This window comes from Panthera pardus, unplaced genomic scaffold, assembly GCF_024362965.1.
Source record: "Panthera pardus isolate Hobbes unplaced genomic scaffold, ASM2436296v1 HiC_scaffold_10, whole genome shotgun sequence".
Classification (NCBI taxonomy): domain Eukaryota; kingdom Metazoa; phylum Chordata; class Mammalia; order Carnivora; family Felidae; genus Panthera; species Panthera pardus.
This window is the reverse complement of record NW_026526655.1, coordinates 50991160-51010549: the sequence shown is the minus strand read 5'-3', so window position 1 is coordinate 51010549 and position 19390 is coordinate 50991160. Positions and strand designations below refer to the sequence as shown.

The 19390-nt window shown below is 36.3% G+C and overlaps 1 protein-coding gene across 2 annotated transcripts in view; it reads left to right on the top strand.

Annotated features, from left to right (window-relative positions):
• Nucleotides 1-1636, top strand: part of DNAJC10 (DnaJ heat shock protein family (Hsp40) member C10) — a 52851-nt gene extending 51215 nt beyond the window's left edge. For both annotated transcript variants that reach the window (XM_053907153.1, XM_053907156.1), the window contains exon 23: nt 336-1636. In XM_053907153.1, the coding sequence (XP_053763128.1) occupies nt 336-347 (12 nt within the window). In that variant the 3' untranslated portion in view covers nt 348-1636. The remainder of the gene's footprint in view (nt 1-335) is intronic.
• The last annotated feature ends 17754 nt before the right edge of the window (nt 1637-19390 follow it).

Here is a 19390-nt window from a genome sequence, read left to right as displayed (position 1 = left end):
GTCTCAGAAATAAATAAACATTAAAAAAATTTAAAAAACAAAAAAAAAAAGCATTTGAAACAGAAAATGTTATTAGTCATAGCCAGAATATCAGAATTGAAATTCAGTTTAGAAAGGTACCAAAATATGACTGTAAAACTGTAATTGATAGTATCTGCATGAGCAGGTAAGAACTAAGAGATATCCCTTTTCCTTTCCATTGTTACATTTAGGCAAGGTATATTTCATATGGTGATCCATTAAATTATTTTTTAAAAGATAAAGTACTATAAAGTAACCAACATTTTAATGTAAATTCATACTTTTTTTTTTCAATCACTTTTACATTATTGTAGGATGAACTTTAATGATGATGAAGATGAAGAAGAAAGAGAAAAGGAATTCTAACAAATGACATCAAGAAGACCTCTTTAGGACGTTGCTGCATTCTGGGTCGGAAAAAATGAACATTGGAATTGGAATTGCACTGTCTGAATTCTGTACAACATTAGTATAAATGAAAGGTCTGCAAGCTTTTTCTGTAAAAGGCCAGATCGTAAATATTTTAAGTTTTGTAGACCATGTACAGTTGTCACATATTCCTTTGTTTGCTTTGTTTACAACCCTTTAAAAAGTTAAAAATTGTTCTTAGCTCAGGGCCATGCACAAACAGGCCAAGCCATTCAGTCCATGGGCCATAGATTGCTGACCCCTGGAAATGATACTAAAACTGGCTGGCTCAAACAGCAGCCTGCTCTGTCATGTACATACATGTCTGGGATCTATTCCCTCAAGTTTTGTGGCTGGCCTGAAAAGAAAAACTTGGCATTTAGTTACCTGTTTTAAAGATTGTGTGAAATGGATTCTGACCATAGTTTCTTTAAAAAAAACACACGATGTGACAAGCAGATACCCTATTTTCATGCTGTATTATAGTGAAGAGATTTTCTTTTTTCTTTCCTTTCTAAAGGTTGAAGAACTGATTTTAATTTTTCACAATTGAGAAAAAATTTTTAACAATAAATCCAATAGATTTCTACAGCATCTAGAAATACCTGAGGAAAACAATATTTATAGCTATTAACTGGGCACTGTAGAGTATCCCAAATATATCAGTATTTAGAGTTCTATATTTTAAAGATCTATGTTCATTTATTTTCTGAATTGCTTCCATAAATGTTTTCCCTGTGATAGCAATTGACTTTTGAAGCATTGTTCTAATATTTATGGTTTTGCCTTTTGGACTTTGTTTTGATGTAGATCCTCTATTTGCCTTCCCCATAGTTGACGTTTTTCACTCTTGTCTGATTTGTTACTCAGATACAAAAAGTGTGCAGGCTTGTTTCACTATGACTCATAATGACATTGTGGTTATTCCAATTGTTAGTTTGCTGCTGGAGGCTGCTGTTTCCAGATAAATATTGTCATAACTGAACTTATTTTTTTAAGAAAATCAATTATATAAATCTAAGGATGGGATCTTTTAATTTCTCGGTTGTTCAGACTAAAAGAATCAAAGAAGTTTTTGCTCGCATTTTCACAAAACATTGTCAGTAAAGTGCAGTTATTTAGTTACAGTTGAGAGTTTATGGAATGGTAAAAATTCTGATCAAAAGAGGTCAGTGGATTAAACAACAACAGTTTTCTCAAAAACTTACTAGGATTCTACTTTATTATATTGGAAGCGTTTTATTTTTTTTAATGTTACTTTATCTCCTTCCCCAATATTTCCTCATAATTTTATCACTGTAATTTCTAAAAAACAGATTTTATTTTCAAATCTAACCCAATCCCTCATATTCTCTCCTATTTTGCTTCAGTTGTATCCTTGGAGTCCTAACCTTGGATTCCACATCATATACGTGGGCAGTTTCAGAACACCCACCACTTCTAACCTTAATTCAACCTTTCTGAATTATGATCAGTAATGGCAAGTGTCTTTCATTTATTAAATTTTCACTGCCTAGAAATCTTTCAAAATTGGCTTGCTTCTATAAGAATGTCAAAATCGAAGACCTAAAGAAGTCTTGGTAAATATTTATTGAATTAATGTACCAATTATTTGAATACCACTGTGCTGGACAGTGAAGCATATGTAAAAGGAATCCAAGGGATGGTCCCTGTCTCCCGTGTGTCTATAATTCACAGTTCTGACAGTGAACCCATAAACAGGTTTAAAGGTACCTAAACTACTACCCATACATATAATTCCAGACTTATTAAGAAACATTTTAGGCAGTAAAAAAAAAAAAATTAGTAAACAATATGTATCCTGTAACTTGGTCTAAGTATGTGCCTGTGGAATTGGCTCTAAAGCCAGGGCTGCTGGTAGTCATGTTAAATAGTGTATATATATATATATACACATATATGTGTGTGTGTGTGTGTGTGTGTGTATATATATATATATCCTACAGTATCCATCAGGAGGCTATCGTCTACAGTCATCTCAGTGTTGAAAACAGCTAGCAGAATTAAAGGTTTTAACAGCCATGTAAGTAGAGCACTCTGAAGAGTGCCTGATAAAACATGCCCTTTCTCTCAGAAACACCATTTTTGTGTGCAGCTGGCCTTGGGTATCACAGCACCGTATCTGGCAGACCAGGGAGTATTCTATCAGGCATCTGTATTTGGAAATTAGATACATTTAAATATGTGACTATAGGAAATTTGGAGTTTGTGTTTTTTATATTAATGTGCTTACTTATTCCAATTACTCAAATTTTTTTTTTTTAATTTTTTTTTTAACGTTTATTTTTTATTTTTGAGACAGAGACAGAGCATGAATGGGGGAGGGTCAGAGAGAGAGGGAGACACAGAATCTGAAACAGGCTCCAGGCTCTGAGCTGTCAGCACAGAGTCTGACGCGGGGCTCGAACTCACGGACCGCGAGATCATGACCTGAGCCGAAGTCGGACGCTTAACCGACTGAGCCACCCAGGCGCCCCCAATTACTCAAATTTTATTTAAGGTCTTTTATATCATTTTTACTTAAAGTATATGATTAAGATTTAAAAAAATGAGATTATTTTTATATGGTAAAAGTTTTCCTTAAATTTTTGCATTTTCTAACTATTCAAAGCAGGCATTTTCTTAGGTACGGTTATCAGAATTGCTGTGTTGTTTCCCATGGGACACATTTACATTTATGTAAGTCTTTAATGAGGTAATATTTTTAAGCCATTTTAAGAGAATTTTTGTATAATTAGTCCATAGGTTTACCAAACTCAGGTAAATGTCTTAAATTAGACTTATTTGGTCCATCCCGTTAAATAGTACAAAGTTTAAATTAACAAAGTGCATTTTAAATTTTCTATAGTGATTCCTATAAGTGATTCTGAAGATGCAAAGGAAATGATCTTTGTAGTAATATGCTACTTCCACATATACTGAAACTTTTTTTTTTATTTTAACGTTTATTTAGAGACAGAGACAGAGCATGAACAGGGGAGGGTCAGAGAGAGAGAGGGAGACACAGAACCTGAAACAGGCTCCAGGCTCTGAGCTGCCAGCACAGAGTCTGACGTGAGGCTTGAATTCACGGACCGCGAGATCATGACCTGAGCCGGAGTTGGACGTTAACCAACTGAGCCACCCAGGCACCCCATATACTGAAACTTTTAAATACACCCAGATTCCTCTGGTGAATACCTTATTTTCAGTAAGAGTAATGACAGGTCAACCACCACGCTAAATAGAACTGTATTATCATATCTAAAAATGTTAGTAATTCACAACTTGAGTCTCTTTTATATTTAACAGTAGATTTGCACTTAGATTCATATCCTGTCACCCCGTCCCCTTGTTAGGAAGGAGTTGGATCCATTTTGTGAAAGGTGATTAACCCAAAGTACAGCTAGAGGCTGATGCCAGACTAGCTGATATGGTATCTTGATCAGTTCATTGCATTGTCTGATCACTTGATCATTCTTTAGTACCTGCTGTCCTCTTCAAAAAAGATCAAAAGACCTATTCAAAAAGATCTGTGCTGATGTCTATGAAAAATTTTTCCATGTTAATTACTGATAGAGAACTCTTCATTAAATAACTGCTATTCCAAACATTTTATGTGAGGAGGTAAAATACTAAAATATATGTATCGGTTCCAACAGAAGGTAGTGAGATAGATAGGCTCCTGAATTCACCTTCTCCCATGGACACACTGAACATACAGATATGTACAAAACTATTTCCTCTGAAAGAAATCCAGACACCAGCCAAGTGACTCTTACACATCAGGTAAATGAGAACACACACACACGCACACTGGAGTGGGCAAGAGAAGCTATGGCACAATCTCATCATTAACCCCATCCCCTGGTGCAATATCACAACAAGGAGGAAGCTTTAAGACTGCCAACCAAGAACACCCAGAAAACTGTCCTTCAGAATTAAAAGTGAGAGTCTTCCAGATAAGCAAAAGCTGAAGGAAGTCATCACCATTAGACAAGCCTTACAAGGAATATTAATGGGACTCAAATTGAAATGAAAAGGCATTAATTAGTCAATACAAAACATGAAAATATAAATCTCACTGGCCAAAGTATATACTTAAAATCACTGTACTCTAATGTGATGCTGGTGGTTCCATCATTTATAAATCTGGTATAAAGTTTGAAAGACAAAGGTCGTAAAACTATAATTGTTCATACTAAAAAGACTTAAATTCGGACATCAAATAAAGGAGTAAAAGGGTAGTTTTTGTAGGAGGGTAAAAGTTAATTGTTAGCATCAGACTGATGTATATAAAGATGTTCTATGTAAGACTCATGGTGATCACATAGCAGAACCTGTAATAGATGCACAAAAGTTAACGAGAATAGAATAAAATTAATATCTACACTCACAAGACAGCAAGAGAGCAAGAACAAGAGAACTATAAAACAGCCAGAGAACAATTAAGAATGATAGTAAGGCCTTCCCCATCAATAATTAAATATAAATGAATTCTCCATTCAAAATGCATAGAATAGCTGGATGGATTAAAAAAACAACACCCAATGACCTGCTTGCCTACTAGAAACACTACAGCTCTAAGGACACACATTAGCTCAGAAGTGAAGAGAAGGAAGTTGTTACCAGTGGAAACCAAAAGCTGATCTGGCTATGCTTATTAGACAAAATATACTTTAAGAGAAAGATTGTAATAAGCGACAAGCTCATTATATAATGATAAAGGGATCAACCCAACAATTACACACCTAAATTAGGAGCAACTAAATATATAAAGCAAATGTTAAGACTTAAAGGTAGAAATAGCAATAATAGGGTATATCTCCCCATTTTCGTCAGTAGATAGGTCATCTAGACAGAAAATCAAAAAGAAAACATTAGACCAGATGAACAGATTTACAGAATTTTCCACCCAAAAGTCGCAGAATAGACATTTGCAAATGAACAGGGAACATTTTCCAGTATAGATCATATGTTAGGCTATAAAACAAATATTAATAAATTTAAGAAGTTTTCAATCCTATCAAGTATCTTTTCTGATGGTGTAAAATACAAGGAAAAAAAAAACGAGGAAAATGATGTATGTGTGAAGACTAAACATGCTACTGAACTATCAATTGGTCAAACAAAATGCCTGGAGACAAATGAAAATACAACCTACCAAATCTTAGGAGATGCAACAAAAGCAGTTCCAGTGTAAGTTTATAGTGGTCAAAAACCTACATTAAGAAAAAGGAACAATCTGAGAGGGGAAGATGACAACAGAGTAGCAGTCCCCTCAGCTCACCATGTCCCATGAACACAACGACATAGCTATCATATGTCGTTAAACACCCCAGAAATCAATCTGAAGACTGGCTGATAATGCTCCACAACTAAAGGTAGAAAAGAGGCCACATAAAAGAAGGTAGGAAGTGTGGAGATTCAGCTTGGGAGAGAAATGGATTGTGGCTGTTGCAGTAAGGAGGGAGCCAGAGTCCAGGGAAGGGCAAGAGACTAACAGGGAAAACTAATCCCTATAGCAATTGGCTTGGAATGTGAGAAGGCCTGAATTTCATGAGTTCTTACAACCAATGGGACTTAAAGCCTGGAGTGTTAAAGGTTAGTGTGTTTGGTTCTGGGAAAGCTCGGAGGACATTGGGACTACTTCCTGGAGGAAAGGAAGGACAAACAGCCTATGGACATACAGTGTGGAAACAGCGATCTAATGAGAACATGGGGCACATAATAGGGAGGTTAGTTCATCTTTGACTATGTGGCAAAGAGGCAGCCTTCACAGAGAGACCTCTCTAGGAATAAAGGAGCTGGCAGAGCCATTTCCTTCACTCCACTCAGCATAAGCACAGGGCTACCTGTGGTAACCAGTGTAGTACCCAGGGAACTTGCTCCCTAACTTGCTTACACCAAGCCCTGTCTCCTGCACCCTAGTGGAACCACCCTTCCCAGTCATATTTGTCTGAGTCCCAGCATGGTGGGGATCTCCCCCAAGAAGGCTGGCCCAAACCCCTGCCAATGCCACACTCCCAACACAAATTTGCCAAGGCCTTGGTTCCAGTGGCAGTGGTGACATTTCCTATTTCACAAATAGACCAGAGCACACCTAGTTAAAATACACCACATTTGGGCCAGGGACCAAACACAACCTACAACAGACAGGCAGAGCCTCTGCAGATGGCTGGCCTGGAGGATAAAGCAGTCAGGACACAACAGCAGAGCACAGACAACACACACTGCAGACATTCCCAGGAGCAGCAGGTCCTGGGGAACAAGGGATACTACAATGCAGGGCACTACAGGACCTCTCCTTCATTAGGCCATTACCCTCAAGAAGGGGAGACATAGCTGACTTTCATTACACAGGGAAACAGGCACAGAAACACAAAATGTGAAGACAGAGGAATTTTTCCACATGAAAAAAAACAGGACAAGGCTATGACTGAGGATCTAAGTGAATCAGATACAAGTAACGTGCCTGATGGGGAGTGTAAAACTGATTATTATAAGGATACTACCCAGACTTGAGAAAAGAGTGGAGACTATCAGTGAGACCATTAACACAGAGACACAAATAACATAGCAGAGATAAAGGGCTCTATAGACAAAATGAGAAACATACTTTGTGGAAAGTGTTAAAGAAGCAGAATGAATCAATAAGCTAGAAGACAAAGTAATGGAAAGTAATCAGGCTGAACCAAAGAGAAAAAAAAAAAAAGAATTATGCAAAAGAAGAATAGACTTAAGGAACTCAGTGACTCCATCAAATGTAATAGCATTCATGTTGTAGGAGTCCCAAAGAAGAAGGAAGAGAAAAGGGGACAATTTATCTAAAGAAATAATAGCTCAAAACTTCCCTAATCTGGGGAAGGAAACAGATATCCAGACCAACAAGCACAGAGAACCCCCAACAAAATCAGCAGAAGCAGATCCATATAGACATATGACTTATATCCATAAGACATATAATAGCAAAATATGGTTATAAAGAAAAAAAATAATAAAGTCAGCAAGACAAGACAGCTGCATACAAAGGAAACCCCATAAAGTTATGAACAGCTGTTTCAGCAGAAATTTTCCAAGCCAGAAAGAAGCGTCATGATATATTCAAAGTGTGGAATGGGAAAAAACCTGCAGCCAAGATTATCCAGCAAAGCTATCATTTAAGAATAGAAGGAGAGACAAAGAATTTCCAGACAAACAAAAATTAAAGAAGTTCATGACCACTAAACCAGCCCTGCAAGAAATATAAAAGGGGACTCTTTGAGAGGAAAGAAAAGACCAAAAATCATAGTATGAAGGTAGGATACACAAAAGCAGTAAAAATGAATATAAATTAAAAACTACCACAAGAACCAATAATTCCACTTCTGGGTATTTATCTGAAGGAAATAAAAACACTAACTAGAAAATATATTTGTACCTCCTTTGCAGCATTATTTATAATAGCACAAGACATGGAAACAAACGAAGTGTTCACTGATGGATGAATGGGTAAAGAAAATGTAGTGTGTGTGTGTGTGTGTGTGTGTGTATACTACATTTTATACATATGTATATATGTATATACTACATACATACATATATATGTATGTGTATATACATATATACGTATATACTACATTATATGTGTGTGTGTGTATATATATATGTGTGTATATATATGTGTGTATACACACACACACATATATATATATACACAAAATGGAATATTATTCAACCACAATAAAAGGGGAAATCTTGTCATCCTATTTGATGGGATAGACCTTGAGGACATTATGCTAAGTAAAATACGTTAGACATAAAAAGACAAATACCTATTAAGGAGGGGATTTACTACGAGCTCTGGGTGTTGTATATAAGTCATGAATCACTGAATTCTACTTGTGAAACCAATACTGCACTGCATGTTAACTAAAATTTAAGTTCAAAAAAATGGGAAAAAAAGGAAAATACCCTATCGTCTCATTCTATGTGAAATTAAAAAACAAACTTGGTGACATCATGGCAATGTGAGTCTTTCCTTGTTTTTCTCTCTCCTACGATTTACAACTAATCTGACATCCATAACTGAACAAAAGCACCTATACAAAGCATTCCAGGATATCTAGGAGATCCATCCATCTATGTATCTTATGTGGGTGACTTTGGACCTTGGAGGAGGCTTGGGGTGCCTGGGTGGCTCAGATGGTTAAGTGTCTGACTTCATCTCAGGTCATGATCTCACTGTTGGTATGTTCGAGCACCACATCAGGCTCTCTGCTGTCGGTGCAGAGCCCACTTCAGATCTTCTGTCTCCCTCTCTCTCTGCCCCTCTTCCACTTGTGCACACACACTCATGCTCTCTCTCTCTCAAAAATAAATAAACATCAAAAAAGAAACAAAGAAAAAGGGAAAACGAACAACGGAGAAACAAAATAACCAAGAGATAAAAGGCAGTAGCAAATCCTTACATATCAACAACCACCGTAGGTATGATTAGACTGAACTCACCAGTAAAAAAAGGGTAAAAAAGTAAGACCCAAGTATAGAGTGTCTACAGAAGACTTATTTCAACTCTAAAAATACATGTAGACTCAAAGTGATGGGCTGGAAGGTGATATTCTAAGCAAGCAGAAATAAAACAAATAAATAAACTGGGTTAGCCATAATTTTACTGGACAAAATAGACCTCAAGCCAAAAATGGTAATGAGACAACAGTCATTATGTAATGATAAAGGGATCAATATATCAAAAAGATACAACAATTATAAATATATTTGCTCCCAACACCTGAGCACTGAAATATATTAAGGTAATACTAACAGATCTTAAAGGACAAATAGACAACAATACATTAATAGTAGAGGACTTCAATACCCCACTATCAGCAATGGATAGACCTTTTCCAGATAGAAAAGTCAACAAGGAAACATTGGAATGGAATAATGCATGAGAACATTCCATCCAATAGCATCAGAATACAAATTCTTCTCAAGTACACATAAAACATTCTTCAGGATAGATAATATGATAGGACACAAAACAAATCCTAGCAAATGTAAGAAGACTGGAATAATGCCAACTTTCTTTTCTGACCAGGAGTGGTATGAAACTGGAAATCAACAAGAGCAAAGCAAGAAAATCTACAAATATGTGGAAATTAAACAGTGCACTTTTACACAACCAATGGGTCAAAGATGAAATCAAAGAGAAATAAATATTTATCTTGAAAAAAATGAAAATGGAAATACAACATATCAAATTTTGTAAGATGCAGTGAAAGCAGTTCTGAAAAGAGAGTTTATAGCAATAAACACATATATTCAAAAATTAGAACCGAATTAATGACCTAACTTTACACCTTCAGGAACAACAAAAAAAGAACAAACTAAGGCTAGCAGAAGGAAGGAAATCACAAAGATCAAAGCAGACATAAATGAAATAGAGACCAGAAAAACAAAAGAAAGCATCAATGAAACTAAGACCTGTTTTTTCAAAAAGGTAAACAAATTCCGGGCACCTGGGTGGCTCAGTCAGTTAAGTATCCGACTTCAGCTCAGGTCATGATCTCAGTTCATGAATTTGAACCCTGCATCGGGCTCTGTGCTGACAGCTCGGAGCCTGGAGCCTCCTTCGGATTCTGTCTCCCTCTCTCTGTCCCTCCCTTGCTCACACTCTGTCTCTCTGTGTCTCTGTGTCTCTCAAAAATAAATAAATGTAAAAAAAAATTTTTTTTAAGATAAACAAATTTGACAAGACTTTAGTTAGATTAAGAAAAAAATAAGTCTCGAGAGAATGGTCAACATGGCAGAGAAGTAGGGGGACCTGAAGTTCCCTTGTCTCTCAAACACTGCAGTGTTGAGGCCAGAGGACTTGGAATTCCAAGAGTCTGTGCTGCAGAGTGACAGAGACATCTCCAAGAGCCCACGGGGACAACCTGGCAGGCCATAGGTGCATGACTGCGAACTGGGAGAGATAAAATAGGCAGCATAGGCATGGAGGGCAGAAATTAGAAAGACAAATTAGGAGAGGCAAAAAGAAAAGAGAGGCTGTGGAAGTGTAGGAATGTATTTGGACAAGAGAAAACCCCTGGACCCGGGATCAGAAGAAACGGAGAAAGATCCAGTTTCTAACTGTGGGGCTTTCTCCAGACTGGGGCCGGCTGTGCCTGGGGAGAAGGGGAGCCAGACCCTGGCTTGGTAACTAGCTCAGAGGTACAGCTCGTAGTCAGAAAAAGCAATCCCCTCCTTTGAGTGCTGTGGGAGGAAGGTATATAGCTGGTCCATTGCTGCAGAGATCAAGGAACTAAAAAATAGTCATGACAAATTAAGAAATGTTGTACATGAGGTGCAAAATAAACTAGATGTGGTGACAGTGAGGATGGAAGAGGTAGAGGGGAGAACAAGTGAAATAGAAGATAAAACTATGGAAAATGATGAAGCTGAGAAAAACAGATAAAAAAGTACTACACCATGAGGGGAGAATTAGAGAACTAAGTGAGTCAATGAAACATAATAATATCCGTATCAAAGGAGTTCCAGAAGAAGAAGAAAGAGAGAAAGGGGTAGAAGTTTTACTTGAACAAATTATAGCTGAGAATTTCTCCAATCTGGGGATGGAAGCAGGCATCCAAATCCAGGAGGCACAGAGAACTTCCTTCAGAAGTGACAGGAATAGGTCTTTTCCATGACATATCATAGTGAAACTGGAAAACTACAAAGATAAAGAGAGAATTCTGAAAGCAGCTAGGGATAAACGGGCCTTAACCTACAAGGGTAGACACCTAAGGGTAGTAGCAGACCTGTCCACTGAAGCTTGGCAGGCCAGAAGGGAGTGGCAGGAGATATTCAATGTGATCAATAGGAAAAATATGCAGTCAAGAAACCTTTATCCAGCAAGGCTGTCCTTCAGAATAGAAGGAGAGATAAAGGCTTTCCCAAACAAAAACTGAAGGAGTTCATGACCACCAAATCAGCCCTGCAAGAGATCCTAAGGGGGACCCTGTGAGTGGAATGCTGCAAAGACCAGAAAGTACCAGAGACATTCCACAATCATGAAACCTACAGATAACACAATTACTCTAAACCCATATCTTTCAATAATAATGCTGAATGTAAATGGACTAAATGCTCCAATAAAAAGACACAATCTATCAGAATGGATAAAAAAACAAAGACCCATCGATCTGCTGTCTACAAGAGACTCATTTTAGACCTGAGGACACCTTCAGATTGAAAGTGAGGAGATGGAGATCTGTCATGCTACTGGAAGTCAAAAGAAAGCTGGAGAGTCCATACTTATATCAGGAAAAGTAGATTTTAAACTAAAGATTGTAATAAGAGATGAAGAAGGGCATTATATCATAATTACGGTGTCTATCAATCGAGAAGAGCTAACAATTATAAATGTTTATGCACCCAATTTGAAAGCCCCCAAATATATAAAACAATCACAAACATAAGCAATCTTATTGGTAAGAATGTAGTAATTACAGGGGACTTTAATACTCCACTTACAACAAGGAACAAATCACCTAAGCAGAAATCAATAAAGAAAGAATGGCCCTGAATGATACACTGGACCAGATGGACTGGACGGATATATTCAGAGCTTTTCATCCTAAAGCAGAATATACATTCTTCTCAAATACACATGGAACATTTTCCAAGATAGACCACATACTGGGTCACAAAACAGGCCTCAATAAATATAAAAGAATTGAGATCATACCATGCACATTTTCAGATTACAATGCTATGAAACTTGAAATCAACCACAGGAAAAAGTTTGGAAAACCTCCAAATGCATGGAGGTTGAAGAACATCCTACTAAAGAATGAATGAGTCAACCAGGCAATTAACAAAGAAGTTAAAAAATATATAGAAGCAAATGAAAATGAAAACACGACAGTCCAAACCCTTTGGGATGCAGCAAAGGCAGACCTGAGAGGAAAATACATTGCAATCCAGGCCTATCTCAAGAAAAAAAAAATCCCAAATACAAAATCTAACAGCACACCTAAAGAAACTAGAAGCAGAACAGCAAAGAAACCCCAAGGCCAGCAGCAGAAGAAAAATAATAAATATTAGAGCAGAAATAAACAATATAGAATCCAAAAAAAAAAACAAACCATAGTAGAACAGATCAGTGAAACTAAGAGCTGTTTTTGAAAAAAACAAACAAAATTGATAAACCCTTTGCCAGACTTCTCAAAAAGAAAAGAGAGAGGGCACAAATAGATAAAAACATAAATGAAAAAGACATATCACAACCAACACCACAGAAATACAAACAATTATCAGAGAATACTATGAAAAATTAAATGCCAACAAACTGGACAACCTGGAAGAAATGGACAAATTCCCAGACACACACACACTACCAAAACTCAAACAGGAAGAAATGGAAAATTTGAAGAGACACATAACTAGCAAAGAAATTAAGTCAGTTATCAAAAATCTCCGAACAAATAAGAGTCATAAGCCAGATGGCTTCCCAGGGGAATTCTACCAGACATTTAAAGCAGAGTTAATACCTACCCTTCTCAAGCTGTTCCAAAAAATAGAAACATAATGAAAGCTTCTGGACTCATCCTATGAAGCCAGCATTACCTTGATTCCCAAACCAGACAGAGACCCCACAAGAAAGATGAATTACAGGCCAATATCCCTAATGAACATGGATGCAAAAATTCTCAACAAGATACTAGCAAATCAAATTCAACAACATATTAAAAGAATTATTCACCATGATCAAGTGGGATTCATTCCTGGGCTGCAGGGCTGGGTCAATATTCGCAAATCAATCAATGTGATACATCACATTAATAAAAGAAAGGGTAAGAACCATATGATGCAATAGATGCATCAATAGATGCAGAAAAACATTTGACAAAATACAGCATCTTTCTTAATAAAAACCCTCAAGAAAGTCGGGATAGAAGGAACATACCTTAACGTCATAAAAGCCATATATGAGAAGTCCACAGGTAATATCATTCTCAATGGGGAAAAACTGAGAGCTTTCCCCCTGAGACCAGGAACACAACAGGGATGTCCACTTTCACCACTATCGTTTAACATAGTGTTGGAAGTCCTAGCCTCAGCAATCAGACAACAAAATGAAATAAAATGCATCCAAATTGGCAAATAATAAGTCAAATTTTCAGTTTTCACCGACAACATGATACTCTACATGGAAAACCTGAAAGAGTCCACTAAAAAGCTGCTAGAACTGACTCATGAATTCAGCAAAGTCACAGGATACAAAATCAATGCACATAAATCAATGCACATAAATTGGTTGCATTTCTATATACCAATAATGAAGCAACAGAAAGAGAAATCAAGAAATTGATCCCATTTACAATTGCACCAAGAACCATAAAATATGTAGGAATAAGCCTAACCAAAGATGTAAAAGCTCTGTATGCTGAAAACTATACAAAACTTATGAAGAAAATTGAAGAAGACACAAGGAAATGGAAAAACATTCCATGCTCATGGATTGAAAGAACAAATATTGTTAAAATATCAATACTACCCAAAGCAATCTACACATTCAATGCAATCCCAATCAAAATTGCACTGGCACTCTTCTCAAAGCTATAAAAAACAATCCTAAAATTTGTATGGAACCATAAAAGACTCCACATATCCAGATTAATATTGAAAAAGAAAATCAAATCAGGAGGCATCACAATCCAAGATTTTAGCCTCTACTACAAAGCTGTGATCATCAAGACAATATTGTATTGGCACAAACATAGACACATGGACCAATGGAATAGAATAGAATAGAAAACCCAGGATTGGACTCACAAATGTATAGCCAACTAATCTTTGGCAAAGCAGGAGAGAGTATCCAATGGAAAAAAGTCAGTTTCTTTAGCAAATGTTGCTGGGAAAACTGGACAGCAACATGCAGAAGAATGAAACTATACCCTTTCTTACACCATACACAAAAATAAACTCAAAGTGAATGAAAGACCTAAATGTGAGACAGGAAACCATCAAAACCCTAGAGAAGAAAGCAGGCAACAACCTCAGTGACCTCAGCCACAGCAATTTCTTGCTCAACACATCTCCAAAGGCGAGGGAAATAAAAGCAAAAACAAACTATTGGGACCTCATCAAGATAAAAATCTTCTGCACTGCAAAGGAAACAGTCAACAAAACTAAAAGGCAACTGACCAAATGGGAAAAGATATTTGCAAGTGACATATCGGGTAAAGAATTAATAACCAAAATCTATAAAGAACTCACCGAACTCCACATCTGAAAAACAAATAATCCAGTGAAGAAATGGGAAGAAGACATCCAGATAGCCAACAGGCACATGAAAAGATGCTCAACACCACTCATAATCAGGGAAATACAAATCAAAACCACATTGAGATATCACACCAGTCCGAGTTGCTAAAATGAACAACTCAGGAAACAACAGATGCTGGAGAGGATGTGGAGAAATGGGAACCCTCTTTCACTGTTGGTGGGAATGCAAACTGGTGCAGCCACTCTGGAAAACAGTGTGGAGGTTCCTCAACAAATTAAAAATAGAACTACCCTATGACCCAGCAACAGCACTACTAGGAATTTATCCAAAAGATACAGGAGTGCTGATTCATAGGGGCATATGTACCCCAATGTTTATAGTAGCATTTTCAACAATAGCCAAATTATGGAAAGAGTCTAAATGTCCATCAACTGATGAATGGATAAAGAAGATGTAGTTTATATATTCAATGGAATACTACTTGACAATGAGAAAGAATGAAATCCTGCCATTTGCAACCATGTGGATAGAACTGGATGGTATTATGCTAAGTAAATTAAGTCAGTCACAGAGGGATAGATATCTATGTTTTAACTCATATGTGGAAATTGAGAAACTTAGCAGAAGACCATGGGGGAAAGGAAGGAGAAAAATAGTTATAAACAGAGAGGGAGGGAGGCAAACCATAAGAGACTCTAAGTACAGAGGAAACTGAGGGTTGATGGCGGTAGGGTGGGGGGAGGGGAAAATGGGTGATGGGCATTGAGGAGGACACTTGTTGGTATGAGCACTGGGTGTTGTATGTAAGCGATGAACCATGGGAATTTACCTCCAAAACCAAGAGCACACTGTATACACTGTATGTTAGCCAACTTGACAACAAATTATATTAAAAAAATAAAGTAAAATAAAATAAAATAAAATAAAGACAAAAAAAGAAAGAATTTGACTCAACTATAATTAGAAATTAAAGAGGAGACATTACAACTGATACAACAGAAATACGTAGGGTCATACAAAACTATTACAAATAATTACATGCCAACAAATGAGATAACCTAGAACTACATATATTTCTAGAAATAAGCAACTTACCAAGACTGAATCCTGAAGAAAAAGAAATTTAGAACAGACCCATGATTAAAGAGGTTAAATCAGTAATCAAAAACCCAACACAGTGGCACCTGCGTGGCTCAGTTGGTTGAGTGTCTGATTCTTGATTTTGGCTCAGGTCATGGGATCCCAGGGTCATGGGATCAAGCCCCACCCACATCGGTCTCTGCTTGAGCATGGAGAATGCTTAAGATTCTCTCTTTTTCTCCCTCTGCCCCTTACCCTTCCTCGCACTCTCTAAAATAAAAAAAAAAAATCTATTAAAATAAAAAAAAATTAAAAACCCAGCTCCAGGATCAGTTTCACAAGGGAACTCTACCAAACATTTAAAGATGAATTAACACCAATCCTTCTCAAACTCTTCCAAAATACTGAGTTGGTGAGAACACTCCCAAACTCATTCTATGAAGCCAGCATTAGCCTGATACCAAAACTAGATAAGAACACCACAAGAAAAAAAAAAAAAAACAAAAAACGCACTATACTATAGACCACTATTTCCAATGAATATACATGCAAAAATTCTTAACAAAATATTAGTAAACTGAATTCAAGAACACATTAAAAGGAGTATACACCATGACCAAGTGGAATTTATCCCTGAGATGCAAGAATGGTTCAACATACACAAATCAATAAATATAATAGATCACACCAATAAAACAAATGACAAAAATCACATAATCATCTCAATAGACACAGAAAAGGCATTTGACAAAATACAACATTCTGTCATGATAAAAACTCTTAAAAGACTGGGTATACAGAAAATATACGTCAATATAATAAACTCCATATTTGACAAACCCACAGCTAACATTATATTCAATGGAAAAAAATTAAAAACTTTTCCTCTCAGATCCAGAACAAGGTCAGGATTCCCACTCCCACAATTCTATTTACTATAGTCCTGGAAGTTCTAGCTAGAGCAACTAGACAACATAAAGAAATAAAAGGCATCCAAGTTAGAAAGGAAGACATAAAATTATTATTATTTGCTGATGATATGTGTTATATATAGAAAATTCCAAAGATTAAAAAAACTGCTGAAAAAAAGTAACAATTTCAGTAAAGTTGCAGGATACAAAATCAACATACAGAAATTAATTGCATTCCTTTACACTAATGATGAATCATCTTTAAAAAAATCCATTTATGATATAAAATACTTATGAATAAATTCAACCCAAGAAGTGAAAGATCTGTACAATGAAAACTACTGGACTTTGCTGAAAAAAATGGAAGACAGCACAACAAATAGAAAGATATCCTATGTTCATGGATTGAAAGGATAAATATTGTTACAATGTCCATACTACCTAAAGCCATCTATAGATCCCATGCAATACTCATCAAAATACCAAATGCATTCTTTACAGAAATAGAAGAAACAATCATAAAATTTGTGTGGACCACAAAAGATCCCAAATAGTCAAAGCAATCCTGAGAAAAAAAGAACAGAGCCAGAAGAATTCTGCTTCTTGATTTCAAATTATATTACAAAGTCATGGTAACAAAAACAGTATTGTACTGCCACAAAAGAAAACATATAGACCAAAGGAACAGAAAAGAAAGCCCAGAATTAAATTCTGACATATAAAGTCAACTAATATTTGACAAGGTAACCAGGAGCTCGATGAATAAAGGATAACGTCTTCAACAAGTGGTACTGGGAAAAATGGAGAAACACATGCAGAACGATGAAATTGGACCTCTATCTCACACCACTCATAAAAATTAAATCAAAATGGATCAAAGACTTAGACATAAGATCTGATGCCATAAAACTCAACATAGGGAAGAAGCTCCTCATTCTTGGCCTTAATGATGGTTTTTTTTGGACATGACACTAAAAGCACAAACAACAAAAGCAAAAACCAATAAATGGACTACATCAAACCTACAAGCTTCTGCACAGCAAAAGAAACAACAAAATGAAAAGACAACCTAGAGAATGGCATAAAAATGTTGCAAACCATATATAGGATAAGGGGTTAATATCCAAAATATAAAGAACTCAACTTTTAAAAAATCCAAAAAAAATGGGCAGAACTAAGTAGAAATTTTTCCAAAGATGACATCAAAAGGGGCAAGAGACATGTGAAAAGATTCTCAACATCACTAATCACCAAGGAAATGCACAATGAGATATCACCTCACATCTGTTAGAATGACTGTCATCAAGATAAGGGAAAACAGGTGCTGGTAAGGATGTGGTTAATAGGGAACACCTATACACTGTTTCAAGAATATAAATTTGTCCAACCATTATGGAAAACAATAAGGAGATTCTCCAAAAAATTAAATATGTATCTACCATATAGTCTAGCAATTTCATATCTGGGTATGTACTGAAGGAAATGAGGATTTCAAAAAGATGTATGCATTCCTCTGTTATTGCAGCATTATTCACAGTAGTCAAGATATGAGGGCAATCTAAGTGCCTGTCGACAGATAAATGGACCAAAACACTGTGGTGTATGTACACAAGGGATTATCACTCATTCATGAGAAAGAAGGATATCCTGCCATTTGCAACAACATAGATGGAACTTGAGCACATTATGGCAAGTGAGATAAGTCAGACAGAGAAAGACAAGTAATATGTGATTGTCACTTACATGTGTGTAATCTAAAAAGGTCTTTAAAAAGGAACCTGTAAAAAAGCAGAGTAAACTGGTGGATCAGGTGGTGGGAGGTGGGGGAAGAAGACTGATGCCATTTAAAGGTACAAACTTCTAACAGGTACTAAACAAGGCATAGAGATCTAATGCATAGTAAGGTAAATATAGACAATATTGTACTATAATAATGTAAAATATATCATTACACTGGCAGTAATATTACAATATACAAATGTATCAAAGTAACACATTTAAATTTATGCAAATGTCATATATCGAATTGATGCAATTAGGAAAAAAAGAAAATCTTAGATACATAGAACAGATTGGTAGTTGCTAGAGGCAGGGTGCAGGGAAGAGGGGGTTGAAATGGGTGGATGTGGTCAAAAGGTACAAACTTCCAGTTATAAAATAAATAAGTCCTGGTGTTGTAATGTACAGCATGGTGACTGTAGTTAACCATACTGTATTGCATATTTGAAAGTTGCTGAAAGTAAATCTTAAAAGTCCTCATCATAAGAGAAAAAGTTCAACTATGTATGGTGATAGGTGTTAACTGGACTTATGATGATCACTTCACAACACACATATATCAAATCATTATGATGCACACCTAAAACTGATACAATGTTGTATGTCATTATATCTCATTTTTTAATGAGTTCGTGCTGGGTTTTGGAAGATATCAAATCAGTATTCAAAAAACTCAAATCCTTTGTGACCATATTACAAAACAATAAAACTCTGGGCAATAAAAACATGGTTCTGAGGCCAGTTAACCTGCAAAGAGACCCACCTATGCATTGAAGTATCTGTTGCAGGTCTTTGGATAAAGTATTTGGCTCTGACACTATATACGTATTTTATATATATATGTAATATATGTGTATGTGGATGTGGATGTGGATGTGGATGTATCAGGAGCCATCACCAATGGAGGCAGTAACACAAGAAAATAAGACAATTTATC